Below are 17,533 nucleotides of genomic sequence, written 5' to 3' on the forward strand. Positions count from 1 at the left end.
ATTTATCAACTGAAATCACTTAACGTTGTGGAAAATCTGAAGGGATATCAGGCCATACTTATAGTTAAAACGATGTGTTTGGAATCTAAGGAGAAAAAAATTTCCCCATGACAATTTTTTTTGCCTGGGTGTGAACTGTAACCCTATCTGATGATAATTTTAAAATCAGGGGTGTCAAACTTATTTTAGTTTGGGGAACACTTTGTTGTTGTTGTTGGGACGGACACTATCTGTGCTAACACAGTTTATAGCTGGTAAATAAAATTCAAAGATAATGTAATTAAAACAGAAAATGACACTTTGTTAATGTTCTTATTGATTTCAGGCTGGGTACTCAGACGTTGTTTTCCGATATGAAGGCTGGCCTCTGTGTCTCCACGACAAAACTGTCATCCAGCTGGCCCCTGTGAACCCTTTGCTGCTGCGGCCTGGAGACTTCTATCTACAAGTGGAACCATTTGGAGACCAAGCAGCCCGCATTGTCCTCAAAAGTCTTTTTGAGGAAGGCTGTAGAGAGATAGAAGAGACCCCCATCCCTGAGACTTCCTACCCTTGCATCTTCACAGAAGAATGGCTGCAGGACATCAATGAGGGACGCCATGGGACTCCTCTGTCACGCTGCTTACTTTGCACAGATCAGGGAGTCATCAAGTTACCCTGGGCTCAAATCGCTATCCCAGAATTCTTAGATAAGCCAAAATTGATGCATTCTTACCAGGAAGCTCTACCAAATTCACAACAGACTTCAGTGCCCTCTCATTTTAACTCCTCTACTCTTCCAGTGGAAGCCATCTTTCTCCCTTCAAAAGACAGGATGTCCGCTTCTCTGAGGCTTTCAGACTCTTCGTCCAAACTCATCAAAATGGACCATGCAAGACGACTTCCCAAGTCATGCTCCAGACCTTTGATCAAACCTGTTGGTTGGGTTTCCCCAAACACCTGGGACAGGCCCAGTTATCGAGAGATTGAGGGTGATTATGTAGACCTGGTGGATGTTGTCAAAGAGACAGAACTGCCTGATCAACCCGGTTCAGTCTTGTTCAAACCAGTCAGACCTCCCCCACCTGTACCACCTGGGAATCCTTGTGGACGCACATTGCAGTTTGTGGAGGAGCCATGTACACCATGCAGCCAGGGAAAGCTGGGACAGGATCACACTGATGAGGACTTGAAGTGCCGGTTCAGAGACTCGTACATGGCAGCGCTGAGAAACCCTGTCGCTTTTGAGAAAGGAAGTGTAGACCTCCTGGCTGCCCTGGAGGAGTCAGGCTTTTGTGAGGAGACAGAGTTCAAATCCAGAGGTGCAATTGATGTGCAAAAACCGGAATTTGGAAACATTTGTAACCACTGTAATAAGCCAAGGATGAGTAATGAGCTCTGCCAGAACAGACACAGTGATGAGACAATCACAGAAAAGTTTGTATCCAAAGACCCCACAAATTTTGAGCCCAAAAACCTTATGAAGGAACCACCCATGGTCTTAAAATCAACCCCTGGTTTGAGCTACAGTCAGAAGGTTCAGATGAAACTTATTTCCCACCAGTCTGGACACAATGCCGCTGTGTGTTCAGGATCAGAGGAGAGCCTTGAGAACTGTCATGGTGACATTAAACCACATCAAAGTGCAGAGGTAGTGAAGCCATCGGGGAAACACAAAGTAAAGGTCAGGTCCCTGTCCACAGTATCTGAAACCTCCAAAGGGAATCCACCTCTCTACAAGCTCAACAATAGGAGCCACAGTGACATCTGCCCTGAAACAATCAGCAGCATAATGCAATCTAAGAAAGCAGACATGTTTGATCAGGTGACCCAGAAGCTGGAGAGAAGGAAGTCACCTAAAAAAGGTAAGCAAAGCAGGCGAGTTACAGCTGATCTACAAATTCAGATAAAACGCTCTTCTTTCTTTTCTTCTCTTCAACACCCACCCACACACAGTGTATTGTTTTTCCTGTGTATATAGCCATTCATCATGATCTGTTGCTCAGTTCTTCAAGGGCCACTAAACATTCACGTCTGACAGACTGATTGAAACTCGACCATGACCTCGCGTGCTGGAGGGAATGTGCCCCACTGAGAGTCTCAGTTCATAAAGGCTCCTTAGAAAGAGGGTTCAAGGTTCACAGTCCAAGCCTGGGTATGGTCTTCCTCAAGGGATTCTCCCACTGCTGTCCAAGTCCCTCACAGGAAATAGCAGGCTGCACCTCAAAGAAAGGAAGGGCCTGAACCCTATTAGAAAAAGAAGAATAAGCAGAACATTCGTCTAATATAGAGAGACATAGTGATATGCAAAAAGGCTTCTGAGTCCCCTGCACTCTCTGGCATGCACCCTCATGCCCTGGGAGGGACATGTGAAGCTCTCGTCTGGAGACATGCTTGTCATGAGCTATTGGAGTAGAGAGGAGGGAAAGCACAGACATGGCTTTGTTAGCTCTAAGGAGAGGCCAATTAGGGTGTCTGAAATCAAAGCCAGGCTTCATTGCAGGGCCACTGCAGTGTTTTATGTCCAGAAGAGGTTGTCTGAACACAGATGTATCGCTGCATCCAGGTTAAAGACAACTGTAAGGAGTGATAGGTGCAGACCAGCTCTCTGCCTGTTGGTCTCAGGAGGTAAAAGTTACTGAACAGAAACAAAATATGCTGACAGAAAACCTAATGATGAGCAGTGTCCTAAAGCTGCAGTCTGATAGGTGACAAAACAAGAAACAGGTCACATGCTTACTAACCTTTGATGACCTTTGATACAAGTGAGTGTGTATAAAGATAGACAGTATGTTTCAACTTCATTATTCCGGTACAGAAGTGAGGCTAAAATGACTCCCCCCTCTTCCTCAGCAATTGAAAATTTTGTTTTTATTTGTTACATCTTCTCATGCAGTGCTTTTTCTTTCACATGTGTATGTTTGACACTTGCTGTGTTTTTCATTGAAACGACTGTGTTTGTGTTTCTGTCTCACAGACCTACAGATGAGTAGGAATGAAACTCCTTCCACCACACATGGATCAGACCCACAACTTCTTAACTCAAGGACAGAAAAGCTATCTTCTCCACAAGGTCCACATCAGGTTTCGAGTTCTGACATGCTGCACTCCCCACAAACAGAGGAATCAAGTTTCAGCCACATCAGTGGTCTGCTTGAGCTGGGCATTATTTGCTTACCAGGTACTTGATATATTATAACCTGAGCTCAACCCTAAAAATGCGGACTGGTTGTTTTGAAACCTTTTACTGCAGCCCAGGGAGCATCACACATTCAGGCATAAATTACTAGCGTTTCTCAGATTGCATCCTGTTTATATTGCCGCTTAATGATCATATTGCAGTGCGTCAAAGTCCACACTGAAAAAAAGAAAAAAAAAGAAAGGAAGCCAAAGGAATTTGGCCACAAGACTGTCTGCAAGACTGTTGACTGCTCACCAGCTCTGATGAACATAAGGGTCAGTCAGGTATCAATCAACTGTGTCAGCACCCAGGGTCTTTTTACTTTTGCAGTCAGAGCGGTGCAGTTCAAGGACCACCTCATGCACAGTCCTCATTTTTCGTCTACTTTGAGGAATTTTCTCTGATGTCTCTGAAGCTTCTAATTAACTTAACACAGCCCATTGATCACCATCTTTATCTTTTTGTATGAAATGGTGTTTTTATGAATTCAGGTTTTATCAACCAATGGAGGATTACTTTTAAGAAACATTATCATACAAGTCATTTCCATCCTCTTGTCACCCTTAAGTCGTAGTTTTTTTTTCCTTTTTGTCTTGCTTAGCTGGTTGAAAACTAACAGTAATTAAAAGTGGACACTCTGCAAACTTTTCATTTAAATCACAGTTAGTGCTCACCTGGAAAACCTACATTTTTTTTTTTAAATGTGAATTTTCTATTTGATTATCTGTCACTAAGACTTCCTCTGTCATGTAACCTCTCAGGCAGCAGAGACAGGACAGGCAGGGCAGTGGTGGAGGTCCACGCTGGCAGACAGGAGTGGAATTCCCCTCTTGTGTCCGCCCAGGGTCTCTGTGAATTACTGCTCTACTTACACTCCATACCAAGGTACTGACACAATAATCACAACAAGATACCTCTGTTTCAAATATCTGTAATTAAGATGGCCTTTTTGGTTGGTGTAAGTCTCTAGAGGGAGAAAAAAAGATCCTTGTCCAATAAATATCCTGGTAGAGAAGAGCTGTTAGTTCAGGCTCACTGTGCAGCTCCTGTGTGAACTGGTTAGCAATTTGCGGCTTGACCACAAGAGGGCAGCAGTGCACTATTTTAATTTCTGTGCCCCAAAGGAGTGATGTGATCCATGCATTACTATATCTTAAACTATAGGTTTTCTCAGAGGAACCTTACACAATAAGAACCATTTCAAATAAAACAATAAATCCCCTAAAAATAAAATAAAGTTTGTTTATGCATAATACGTTGCACTCTCGGATCAGCTGGCAGAAACACCGACCTGTGCTGACCCTGTGCCTTCAAAGATCTACTTTAGACACTTTAACGGTTGTTATTTGTTTGTACTTGATTTAATGGGGTCTTTAAGGTTCCAGAAGTAATTTCACCAGATACTTTGGCCTCCCTTTGTCCCCACTTAAGAGCCATACCACAACAGACTGTAGCCAGGCTGGCTGCCAGCTGTCTGGTATGTAGCGTCTCACTAGAATTAGCAGTAACCCAAGAAAAGCCCATTAAGAGGAGTGTGTGAAGGGATAAAAGCTTGGGATAGGATGTGTGAAGAAGAGTGTGTGGGCGTTAGAGAGAGAAAGATAAACACATATCTGAGACGTGGGATAAGTTCATAACCCCGAAAGTCTTTGAATAATAAGAGTGACAAGGTGAACATGTTTCAACGCATGCTGACATTCGTTGTTTTTGCAGGAGGGAAGTTCAAGAATTGGGAATGACTTTGGTCATCAATGCCAGGAAAAAGCCTCCTCCACTCCACTTTTTCAAAGCTCTGCTGAGGGCCCAGGTTAACACAACAAACCTGCATGCACACATCAGAAGTAACAATACCGGATCTGCAGTCACCCAGAAACACACATACACAGACACACATCATGTCATCTGATTCACAGACAGAGAGAAGATGACGCAAGGAATTAGGTTTCAGTGAAACACCCTCACATTGTATCTAAGACCTATTGTACTAGAAGCTTCATACTTAGTAGAGGGGTACAGTTTTGGATAGTCAACATCTATTTTGCTGCACAGGTCTTATTGTAACGTACAAGACTGTCCTTTTTTGTCTTCTTCGTCTCCTCTAACCTTCTACAGGAACAGGCTCTACATGCTGTCCACAGTATTGTGATGCTGGTGGATAAAGACACGTGTCCTCGCCCTGAAAAACAGCCAGGGTTACAGGTCAGAAAAAACAAGAAGCAAAAACGTAAATCTTATTCACTCCACTTAAAAACAACAATAGTTATTTTTTTATTTGCCTGAAGTTATCTCGCTTTCTGCCTGTCAGATGGACACAGTCACTTCAATGAAAGCCCTCAACAAGACAGTGGAAGCTTGCCAGCTGACTTCTGACCTGGGCGGGACCTTCACTTACAGTCACACAGACTGGCTTCAGTTCCACCAGGTAATACATTTTCGATCTGTGTTTACATCACTGCTGCAGCTGTGATTTCACAGCCCACCCTCACATTGCTTAACTGTGGAGTTTCCCCACAAGTGCTGCTTTACACACCCGGATCAAACATTCATCATCTGTGAATGAGTCAACGGAAGATGTGTGGTCTTGTGGAAAGAGGTCAAAATCCTATCAGAGGGGTTCAAGATTTTTACTGTAATGGAAAATATTGATGGTTCATGGGGGTGGATATTTTATTATCTGTCATACAACACTAAACTGTAATTCTGCAGGCTTATGTCCACCACTTATAAGGTTATATATAAATTTGAATTTGAGTTATACCAACTTATCTTAGTGCCAAAATCCACACAACAAACTATTACCAGACACTGTTATCTTTTGCACATCAGAGCATTCACCTGCAGGTTAAAGGAAAGCAGCTAAAATTTGTAATATACGAGTCTGAAAAAAAATCCTGTCAGTAAACATGAAAGATTTATTCCTCCTGTTGCTAATAGACCAAAAATGTTGTTTGGTTAAAGAGACAAAGATTTGCTGTATTATGCAAGTTTTGATAATCATGTTGTTTAGATAAATCTTTGTTTTAAGGTTCTCACACCCCAAAGAGGCAGCAATGGAAGGTTCAGAGCAATGACTTCATGCAGTTGCGATACAACTCATTTTAACATGACACAGTTGTTCAGGTTGGATTCAGTAAAGTCAACGATCTGTTTTTGCAGTGACCCTGGATGAAAACCACTTCTCAAATTGTCTGCTTTGTTAGCTGCAGACAGCAGATACTGAGTGTCTCCTCACCTTTAAGGTTCATTAAGTTGTATATTTGTGGTTCATTTTTTTATTCGGTCCCAAACTGACTATATTTCAGAGGCTGGTGTCTTTCATGACTGACCTTCGGGGGGCAGACTGCTTGTTGCAAAGAGCCATTAAAAAAGTGGACAGCAGCAAAAGCATTGACACAGCAGAGGTATAGTTATTTTTTTGCATCTTGATGTTATGTCGACAGTGTAGACTAGGTATATAAGGTTGACTTACCTCTTCCTTTTTCTGACACAGGAGGTGCAAAAGTGTATCCAGGAACAGAGGGCCTCTATGAAAGGGGTGCTGGAGGATGTCCGATTGGTCACTCTGCAGAGAGAGGGAGGGGCTTTGTTGGCCAGAATGAAGAAAGAAGAGTTCAGGTTCCCACAGTCAGAGGACTACAGGTAACAGTTTTAACTCATGCCACCTGATCTCCTGCTTCTTAAATAGGAGGACACAGATGTGAAATGATGTGACGGAGCTCTAAGATTTGATAAATAAAAATGTGATCACTTTAAAATGTTTATATGTGCTTAACACTACAAATATCTTCTAGAAGGTGAAAGAAAGTTTCTTTAACCAGACCAGCCAATTTTGAATTATTATTTTGCAGAGCACACCGCCTTATTTCACTGGGAAACATCATTACCATCTCCACATGAAACAGCTGGTTCAAAAACATACTTAAACTTTAAGCGATAGAATAAACAGACACAGATTCATACCCATGTTTTTTTTTAATCGAGACTACATATCTAAATCTAAAATTTACAGTGAATTATAACAAATGCCCATTGCTTACTCTACCATTTCTTTTTATTACAGCAGTAGAGGGGCAAAATATTTCTAGAAAAAACAACCAGTTGAAAGCTGTGTATTATTCTTTTTTTTACAGTATTGTTCAACCAATAAGTTGCATCACAATTAGCTTTTGAAAAACAATTTCTCCTCTTTGTAATGCAATTCAGTTCAAATTCACTTTAGCAAGTTATTTGTCTAAATCTTTGTGTAATGTTTTTTTTTTGCAGGGATGCTTTGGAGTCAGTGACAAGTCTTTACAACCAGGTGGAGGAAAAGCTCCACACACTGGTGATGAGATCAAATGAGTCCCTGCAGCAGCTGGAGTTCCTCTACAGGCTCAGAGAGGTGGAGGCCAAAATTAGCGCGGTAATATTAGCTGAATGTCGAACACTTGAAAATACAAAATCATTTTTTTCCTCGAAAGATAAGAAAATCAGAGCCTACCTAGTTGTAAAGCAGAAGTCTTTATCACACCTTTCAGGCTGGTATGTGGTTCAGCACAGAAGGTGAAGAGAGACTGAAGGACTCTTATGCAACGGATGATACACTGATGTGGACTGAAAAGGCCTTCCAGGACTTTGATCTGCTGCTCAAAGAGTCCAAGGTATTTCAGCAATATGATGAACTGTTCAAAATGCAATTAATTACCCTGATTTGAATGTCTGTGTTTTGTCTTAACACACTCACAGTTTACTTGTGTTTCCCAGAAGGCAAAGTGTGTAAACAATTTTTTTTCTTCCTGTCTTAAAGGAAAAGCAGCAGCAAGCTTTGACCCTGGTGACGGAGGCAGATGGAATTGTTGCTATGAGTGATTCCAGTCCTGCTATAGATATTTTTCGCACCCTAAGTAGCACTTTTAAATCCAACATGGATGATTTTATGTTGCGGACAGAACAGAGATACAAGGAATTGGAAAAACTGATGCATGTGCATCGCTTCTGTGCACAGGTTTGTGCTTGCCAGATGTGTTTTCTCTACTCAGACATTTCTCATTGAGGTCTGTTGATTTTTACTGGTGCTCTTTGTCCTTATATTCCAAACTGATTTGTTTAAACTTTTAAATTGAATTTGGTCTAATCCCCTCATCCTGTTCTTTCTCTCTTTCAAGGCTTCTGCTCTGGCCAAAGAATTCAGTCATTTTCTGGAGAAGGTAGAGCAGGGGTGTTACTCCGCTCAGACTCAGAGCTCACTCCAGATGTATGAAGAGAGATTGGGTGGTGAATTCTCAACCCAGCACTTCCAGGCTGTGAAAGCCAAGGCCTGCGCAGCGGGATCAGGGGCCTCAGGGGTGATGAGAGTGTGGAATGCAGCCTGGGTCCAGTGCCAAGAAGTCAGGCAGCATCTTGAAGGGATGCAGAAGAAAAAGAAGAAAGGCGTAGATAAAAACCAGATCCAGCCAAACATAGCTGTGAACCCTCAAGAGGAAGATGGGGGGGTGGAGAAGACGGAGAGAAGGAGCGAGGTGGGGGAGGATGAATGTTCAATCATCCAGCAACCAACCCCTCAAAAAGAGGCAGTCAGTATCTTAGCCAGTGAAGGAATAACCACAACTGCTGATCCCACAAACCACTATTTAAAATCTGACTTGACTGGGAGTCAAAATGGAGAATCCCAAGCACTGACGTCACCTGAACCATCTGTTAAAAAGGACAAAGTGACACCTGTGTCTCCACCAAACGGTGACTGCTACCCAAAAACCAAACACCACAGCGAGGCAGATCTAAGGAGCGTGGACTCAGCTAAAGAGGGCGCTGATCTTCAGTCACACCAACGTTTGGGTCGCTCCCTAAGCGAGGGCTCCTGTGTGACCTCTCACTTTTCAGTTCTTTCTTGCTTTTCCCCTTTGAATGTAAGACACAAACACTGTCAGAACAGGAAATCACCACTGGAACAAAATCTGCAGCCACTCCAAAATCTGCCCACTTCCCAGAACGAGAGTTTACAGTCAGGAAACCTGAGCTGGGAGTCGAAAAGAGACAGTAATGAGATGGCAGGTGTAGGATGCATAAGCTGCAGCCAGAGCCATACAGACTTCGGGACCCCAGAGACATTACTCACAGCAACAGAAAACAATGGCGACAATGTTTTGTAAGTTAAACCCATTTCATTCGTTATGTAGGTTATGTAAGATGTTGTCCATGACATTTAAAATCACATGGTTTGGCTTTACGAACAGCACCAGCTGAACAATAACCCAACCCAACAAATATACAATGACAAACTGAGTACTATCTCAGCTCTCTTTCAATAAAACCATTGATTCTATGTTGTGTGTCATCCAATTTGCGAACAGGAGACTGCGAAGGATCATGGAGGAGCTGCTGTCCACAGAGAGGGAGTACGTAAAGGCTCTGGGTTATGTTCGAGAGCACTACTTTCCTGAGCTGGAGAGGGCTGACGTCCCTCAGGACCTCAGAGGCCAGAGAGGGAGCATCTTTGGCAACTTGGAGAAACTCCACGACTTCCACCGACATCATTTTCTCAACGAGTTGGAGAGCAGTGTGAATGAACCTCTCAGAGTGGGACGCTGCTTTCTGAGACATGTAGGTACCACGAGTAATATGAGTTTGCTTTTCATGCTTTTTGTGCAGGTAACAAACCACATGCTTAAATAGGAGGACCAAAGAAGACATATGTGCTTTGTTGACACATGACACTACAAGGTTTCAGCAGAAATCTGCTTGTGTGTTGCTGGGTAGTGGTATATGTGGTTTCAGTATTGTATGTGTTTTAGAGAGTGTGACATTTTTTTCTAGGTTGCACTGGTGCACTTGACCCTGCCTGGGTGAAAAACTGCATTCTTTCTCAAGTGCATCATCTTTCTGTTCTCCTGTGACTTGGTTGGATCATATTGTGGTCTAAACCAATGAGAGAGAGCTCAGGTGGCCTCTTTGACAGTGTTTTGTTTTACCTGAAATGGCTGAGTTTGATATTTTTAATTTCAGCTCAGGGAAACACTGAGTACTTGTTTTTTTGTGTTGTGCTTCAAGTAAGGACAGGTATTTTTTTTTTACACATTATTGTTGTTTGAAAATTATTCACATAATATGACAGTTATGGAGAGAAATAAAAAGGTGACCTTTGGCATGGAAAATCTGGGTGCACCATCTGTACTGTTATTGCTACACATCCAATTTATCAGATGTGATAATAATGTGATCTTCCTCTCTGTGTTCATTCTTTTTATTCCAGAGGGAGAGCCTGGCTTTGTATGCCCTTTACAGTAAGAACAAACCGCAGTCTGACAGTCTTCTCGTTAATCACGGACAGGCATTCTTCAAGGTGAGGATCATATCTGGACTCCCTGTCCTCTTTTTGACATTTATACTCTCAAAACCACACGGTGGGGTGTGTGTTTGCAGCTGTGAGGCTAGACTCATGGACACCAGTCTGAGCACAAAGAGACTTCTAACATGCTGTTAAGAAACTTGATGTTAACCATGTTAAAATCTTGGCTTTCATTGCAACCGAAGTTGAATTTCTTTAACTTCTAAAAAGAAAACTTTCCAAAATAAAAACTGTGAACTGTTTGAGCTGGTTGGAGCAGCAGAGGATGTCAGAGTGCACCATAGTTTTGGGGCTATCCATTTTTTATGTCAGTAACACTTAGTTCAAGAATGTTTTTCTCATTAGGTAGGAGGAGACGTTAAGGGAGACTTTAAGACAGCAGGATATATCCTCTAAGGATCATTGAAAAGTCTTCACGGCTGTCCAGCTAACAGCTGTTGAAGAATTACAGCCTGCACCAAAGTGGTGGAACAAACAGCCAGCAGGCTATGCAGCTTAAGAGCGTCTCTGCAAGCATGGCTAATAAAACAAATGCTTATGTTGTTCAGTCAAAGACTCTTGATCTGTTCATGTTAATAATGTACCTGTGCACTACAGGCTGTCTAAAGCATGACTGTAGTCTCTGTGGCATCGCTCAGTGATTTCTGACAAAGAGTGGCAAAACACAAAAGTAGTGGTGTCCATCCTCAGAATGCTAGCATGAGCTAACCTACAGCTAATATTATAATTTGGCACACAGGTGAGGTAGAGGTCATAGCTTCACTTGAAAACACCAAAAAAAACCTACCTGTCAGTCAGTTCAACCATACCCCTCTTCCTGCATAATTTCATGGCTCTGAAGCCCCTTTGAAGAACTCTTTTCATGCTTAATTTCTTAATTTGAGTCATCTCATGTCAATGCAGATCTTGTCTTGTAAATGTATACGGAGCATATTGTTATGTGAAATTTCCTCATGCTGCTTTTTACCATTCAAACATTTCTAAAGTATTTTTTTTGCTGTTAAAAACACAAAAACTTGCTGCACAACATTATTCACTTTATTTGACACCATGACAGTGGTCACAAAATTATTTAAAAAAAAACCCCAGTATTTTAAGTGTTGCTCTTCTTTTGTATAAAGACAATGTCAATTTTCAAAAACTCAAGAACTGTAACATCTGAACATGAGGCGCCACAATTTAGCTCCTGAGCTCAATAAGTGCATCAGAACAGAACATTTCCAACCCTGCTGCAGATTAACAATGTGCTTCCTCTCCTCTCCTTGTTCATCAGCAAAAGCAGCAGAAGCTGGGGGACAAGATGGATCTGTGGTCGTACCTACTAAAGCCTGTGCAGCGGATCAGTAAGTATAGTCTGCTGCTGCAGGACATGATGAGGGAGTGTGGCCCCGGACAAACCAGAGAGATGGCTGAGGTCAAGGCCGCCCTGGAGGTCATCCATTTCCAGCTTCGCCATGGCAATAACCTACTAGCCATGGATGCCATCCAACAGTGTGATGTAAGGGAACTATTTTTCTCAACTTTTGGGTCATTTTTGTCAAACATTACTTAAAAGCTGGGGTTCCTGCATACACAGGATTTTGTGTGTACATACATTCACTATTGTACAGCGATCAGAATGAGCAGAGTTCAACATCTGGAAGCTGCAGGGATAAGAAAAACAGAGTAGGGAAACAGGTCCAGACATGACAGCCTTCACTAAGGGATGATGAGTAAGTTGGAGAGTAAAACATTGATCATGCGTAGTTGTCATGCTCAGTGTTATTAATCTTGGATACGATTGATGGAAAAAAGTAAATCTAAAGAGCCGTTGTTTTATCTTTTAGCCGGAACAAAAGGGAGGTGCATGAGTGGGATGATGCTGGGCTGGAGCACCATAATCTTGAGGGCTAAGATAAAGGAGGATGTTGAAATCATAGGAATGTTGATGGTTGTTAAATAAACAGTTTTTGTGAATTGGACATATGTGCATGAAATCGGGGTTCATTGCTCTTTTCTCCTGAAATACACTTTGAAGCTTACTTGTAGTTTTCCAGCCTCAGTGATTTTTGTCCTTTGTGACCTGCAGGTGAATCTGAAGGAGCAGGGTCAAATTATACGTCAGGACGAGTTCTTGGTAACGTTCAGGAAGAAAAAGTGTTTCCGCCACATTTTCCTCTTCCAAGAACTGATCCTCTTCAGCAAAACCAGGAAGACGGATGTAGGAAATGACACTTATGTCTACAAACAGTCATTCAAGGTACTCATACATACAGTTTATCATGTACACTGTTTTATGTTCAGCATCACTATATAAATGTGTATCAGTGGTACAAGTGAATGGAGAAATACAAGGCCCCAGTGTTGCTACCACAACCTCATTGCATCATGTCAGCACTTGATGACTTCCTGCATACGTATGCATGATGCAACTGTAGATTCATCTGGTTGTTCTCTGGATTTACTCATCATTTATTGATAAAATGTACTTTTCCACTGTTGTTCAAGTGAAGGGTTGGGTACCTTTCACATTGAAACGATACGGTACCGATGCCCGGTACCTGGCAATCGGTACCGGTACTCAACAGTACCAATTTTTGGTAATTTTTTGTGTCTATGTGGTAAAAAATCTCAATTTGTTTAATATTAAAATATATATATTTTTTACAACTTAACAAATTTATTCTTCAATATATAACCTTGAAATACTGTGTTCATGTCCAGCATGGAAAATCACCTACTCTTCCACTCCCTTACAGTCATAAGAATGCCTCTAGGTACCTAAACATGGTACCTTTTGAATCTACATGAATCAATACCCGGTGCTTTTGTCGTAACTCGGTCGTTACCTAAAAAAGTACCTAAATCGATACCCATCCCTATTCAGGTGTAAGGAAAATGTTTTGATCTTTTAAATGCAACAAATCAGAGCATATTGTTGACTAACACTGGTTATTTAGCACTTTCAACCACCACTAGTAGGGCTAATTGCAGCACTGCTTCAGCTCCATCACTGAAAATACACTGCTCTCCAGGTGGCTGTTCTACTCTCACATTTTTTTCTTATCATTCACACTTATATAATATTTATTCTTTCCAGTTGTCTCTATCAGCCTTGATACACCACTGTAATATACTCCACTCTTCTGTTAACAACAGTTTTAATGTGTTGTCAGTGTTCTGAGCATTGGAGCTGCTTTTTGCTACAATTCACTCAAGTGTTTCTGTCTTCAAACATCACCAGACATCAGACATAGGCATGACCCAAAACAGTGGCGACAGCGGCCTGTGCTTTGAGATCTGGTTCAGGAAGAGAAAAACTGAGGATACATACACACTTCAAGCAGTTAGCCAGGGGGTGAAGGACGCCTGGACCAAGGACCTGGAGCGGATCCTGTGGGAGCAAGCAGTGCATAACAGAGGTGATGACACATAAAATAGACCTGTGAAAGACTCCAAATTACAAGTGATTACTTGAGGAAATAAGAAATTTATGTTAAATATTATTTTTTATTTTACATGCCATCCAAAATTCATGTTAGAATAAATAGATCTATTTAGCAGTAGTTCATTGATATAGCCAGGTTTGTTAGTAAAATATCAACATTTAAACTGTCTTTATCTGCAGATATGAATATGTTTGGTTAACTCTGGAAATAATAGAAGGGGAGTAAATCGAAGAAGCTTGTTTTAAATGGTCATGTTTTACATGATAAGATTAAAACCAAAATAAGCAGAGACAGCTGCAGAACAGAGACAGTAATCTGTTACACATGGCTTCATTTTTCCCCTTCTACTTTCTGTGACTGCTAGTTTTCAGTTTATAACTTGCCTCAGAAGCATATCTAACATGTAATATTTGTCAAACTAATACAACAATGTGTGTTCTTCAGAGGTTCGAATGCAGGAGAGAGTGTTTATGGGTATCGGGAACAAGCCTTTTATGGATATCCAACCCAGTGATGCGGCTATCCATGACAGAGCGGTCAACTATGTGCTGATGGGAAGAGGTGAAACTGTTTTTCTTCATCATTTAATACTTTAATGTAAACCTGCTCATACTGCGATATCTTTCCCTCACTCCTTTGAACTTACTGTTAAGTTAAATATTATTTCTCACACTTTGCCTGCTTTCTGCAGAAAACAAGACTCAGTCCCCAGCAGGATCTTGTGGTCCCCAGGACGGACTTCCTGGAGGGCGGCCGAAATCTCTTGGTTCAGGGAGCAGCTCATCTTCCTCCTCTTCCTCTGGGAGGGGCTCTCTATCACCTGTAGGGTACCTGTGTGGGCCAAAGCGGAGAGTGGTTTCAGGGGGTGTTGGAGGATACGCATCACCTCCTGGAGTTTTAGAAGAAGACGATCTGGACCATGAGAGTGGAAGTCACAACTTATTGTGTGAGTTTGGTTTGCTCCAATACCTGTGTGTATTTATTATCTTACTAAGAATGAATCTGAAAAAAAAAAACTTAAAAAAAGGTTAAGAGTAGTACGTTTACCCAGTAAACCAACATTTCAACAACGCAGAGTTATGAATGGCCTCAGGAGATGCTGGTTTTAAGTTACAAGCTTAAAAAAAAGATTATTTTGGTCTCTGGTGGGATCAAAGGTCAGAAGTGTGGGTCAAGGATTCTTTAAAAGGCATCCAAGGACATTAAGCTCAAGACTTTATTAGTGAACATTGGCTTTCTATTATCAAATGTTCTTTTTGTCTCAGTGGACAGCTCAGAGTCGTCAGGAGAAAGTGTGAGCGGCTTCAGCAGCTCCAGCCACAGCTTCCACTCTGCTGTGGGAGGAGAGGTGGAGGACACCATTGTGCACTCTGCCTCTACAATCACTGTAAAGGAAGCAGCTGAAGCTGGCGACAAACCAACTGGTGTGGCAGGATCCCCAGAAAAACCCCAACTACTGCTTCCAGCCAAACCCAAACCACTTCACCAGACCAAGGATGTGCCCTGTGGCAAGGTACAGTAAAAAGTCTATAACTTAAGTTGTGTGGTTGTCTTTATGGTTGAAAAGATTAGAAAAGCAAACTACTCCATGTAGCCTCAAACTTAATTGGTTGCAGATTCATGCATCATCCCTTGTGAATTGTGCCTGACCTTGTTGTATCAGAAAGTCTGTTTTCTGTCTGAATGATTGATCTCCTGCTGGGCATTGATATCACATTAACCACATTTTGATGAATGTTTCAGGCTCAGAACACCAGTGTTGGAAAATCCACGGAGGTGTGACGTGAGAAACAGTACAGTGTGAGTATTGTACAATTATAGGTAACTCTTACAGATTGTTGCTTATTTTTGTGTTATTGTACCATATTTCAACAGCTAGTTTTATTGTTTGAACGTGCCGTGATCTCTGTTAAATTATTTAATTTAATTTTAATTTTTTTTCCTTCAGATTTGGAGGCTCACAAGGAATGCTGAGAGCTGTTTGTTGGTTTTCAGCGCTGAAGATCAGAATAGGCATGCATTTATACCAGCTGTTACTGTAAATCATTACCACTCTGTAAATAGATTGTCCTTTTAGTCTCATCACGTAAACAATAGATCAGACACATTTCTATAAATGTACTGTACTTGGAGTTAAACATGTGTTGTATTTTGAAATGCATACCTGACATAGCTTAATGTAGAGTACTTTATAACTCATGCAAGAGAATATAGAGACACAACCGACTGCATTTGCTTCCTACTATGATGCTTAATTTTTAATGGGTCATTGAATGGTGCCAAACAGATTTTTTACTTACACCTGATTCAAGAGAAGACTAATCCATTATTTTAAAGAGCTACAGAGAATTCAGTCATGTCAACAATAAACACCATAACATTGTCTGTTTTATCATAATGCCTATTGTACAGATTTGTAAAACGTAATGACAGCATGTGTCTTACTTATTTTCTCTAAAATTAAATGTATTTGCTCAATCCATTTCTTACGTAACTGTTTTGTATAGATTAATATGTAACTGTTATGCAAATACCAACTTACTTTGTTGTACGGTTCCTGTTTTCAAAACAGAATATTGGCATTGGTGATAATATGATGGCTTTTATTTGTACTACATTTGTATTTGCAATAAACTCAACCATCACGCTTGCATTTAGAAAAACTCATTTACATATTAAAAGCATTTTTGGATAATCTTTGCCATGGGCTAAATCTGTAAACAAAGAAAGGATACTGGTTTATTGAGGAAGTATTAGCATCCTGAAATTAACTTTTACCCCCTGTTTTTATTATCAGTATGTACATGTGAACTCACCACACCAAAAAAAAATCTGAGTAGGTTCCTTCCTCCTTGTCAAAGAGTGTGATTTCTGGAATGCAGAAATAGTCACACTTCTCTTGAACAATTTTTAGGAACTTTCTCAGGAAATACTTCAACGCCCCACACGAGTCACACTGACACACTTTCATCAATGATACAGCCACAACATTTCCTTTCAAAGTTTGCATTTGATATAATTCACAAACATGTTAATTTTTCACTATATTTCAGCTCTATGTACCTGTGCCCTCTGTATCACTTTTTAATTCACCCATTGCTATTGTGAAACAGACATTTTTCAACAAGCTACACACATTCCTTGTTTAATCTGAAGTAAGTCCAGGTGATAGATGATGCCACAGTCTCTTTCTCTCTAAGCCTGCCTTGGCAAAGACATTCAGTCATTTCCACTGTTCGTGTGTTTGGGCAGAGCTTAGTTAATCACTGAATCCAGTTTACTGATGTAATGCCCAGCACTGAAGCCAAGACTTGTGGCTTTGGTTAATACTGGCCTGCCTAGGGTGTTTGAAAACATATGCCTGGCTTCATTCACTGCATTCATGAAGTAGTTACTATTACAAATATTTCTAATGATTTCAGGGTTCTTTTATTGTTTGATTCATTTTTGTCGTCATAGTTGAAAGCTGATAGTAACCACAGGACAGATGCCATTACTTCTGCCAAAGAAAATAAGACCAGAAACAATACTGAAGCCTTAAGAATTTTGTCTTTTTGTCCTACACATACACCTGGAGTCATGCTGTAGCCAGCTCTGTCTTCACCTCAGGATGTATCATTG

At 41.1% G+C, this 17,533-nt stretch overlaps 1 protein-coding gene across 1 annotated transcript in view; it reads left to right on the forward strand.

Annotated features, from left to right (window-relative positions):
- quob (quattro b) overlaps positions 1–16,518 on the forward strand; it is a 31,820-nt gene extending 15,302 nt beyond the window's left edge. Inside the window, exons 3-24 of the mRNA XM_074676080.1 lie at positions 326–1,844; positions 2,957–3,160; positions 3,922–4,045; positions 4,874–4,967; positions 5,273–5,359; positions 5,466–5,582; positions 6,463–6,561; positions 6,651–6,799; positions 7,424–7,562; positions 7,678–7,800; positions 7,947–8,144; positions 8,305–9,284; positions 9,490–9,739; positions 10,389–10,478; positions 11,758–11,982; positions 12,553–12,723; positions 13,708–13,885; positions 14,357–14,473; positions 14,604–14,858; positions 15,178–15,425; positions 15,656–15,712; positions 15,861–16,518. Coding sequence (XP_074532181.1) covers positions 326–1,844; positions 2,957–3,160; positions 3,922–4,045; positions 4,874–4,967; positions 5,273–5,359; positions 5,466–5,582; positions 6,463–6,561; positions 6,651–6,799; positions 7,424–7,562; positions 7,678–7,800; positions 7,947–8,144; positions 8,305–9,284; positions 9,490–9,739; positions 10,389–10,478; positions 11,758–11,982; positions 12,553–12,723; positions 13,708–13,885; positions 14,357–14,473; positions 14,604–14,858; positions 15,178–15,425; positions 15,656–15,694 — 5,406 coding nt within the window. The 3' untranslated portion in view covers positions 15,695–15,712; positions 15,861–16,518. The remainder of the gene's footprint in view (positions 1–325; positions 1,845–2,956; positions 3,161–3,921; positions 4,046–4,873; positions 4,968–5,272; positions 5,360–5,465; positions 5,583–6,462; positions 6,562–6,650; positions 6,800–7,423; positions 7,563–7,677; positions 7,801–7,946; positions 8,145–8,304; positions 9,285–9,489; positions 9,740–10,388; positions 10,479–11,757; positions 11,983–12,552; positions 12,724–13,707; positions 13,886–14,356; positions 14,474–14,603; positions 14,859–15,177; positions 15,426–15,655; positions 15,713–15,860) is intronic.
- The last annotated feature ends 1,015 nt before the right edge of the window (positions 16,519–17,533 follow it).

Source organism: Halichoeres trimaculatus, unplaced genomic scaffold (assembly GCF_033239565.1).
Source record: "Halichoeres trimaculatus isolate MK-OKI-2021-1 unplaced genomic scaffold, fHalTri1.1 fHalTri1_scaffold_1, whole genome shotgun sequence".
Lineage (NCBI taxonomy): Eukaryota > Metazoa > Chordata > Actinopteri > Labriformes > Labridae > Halichoeres > Halichoeres trimaculatus.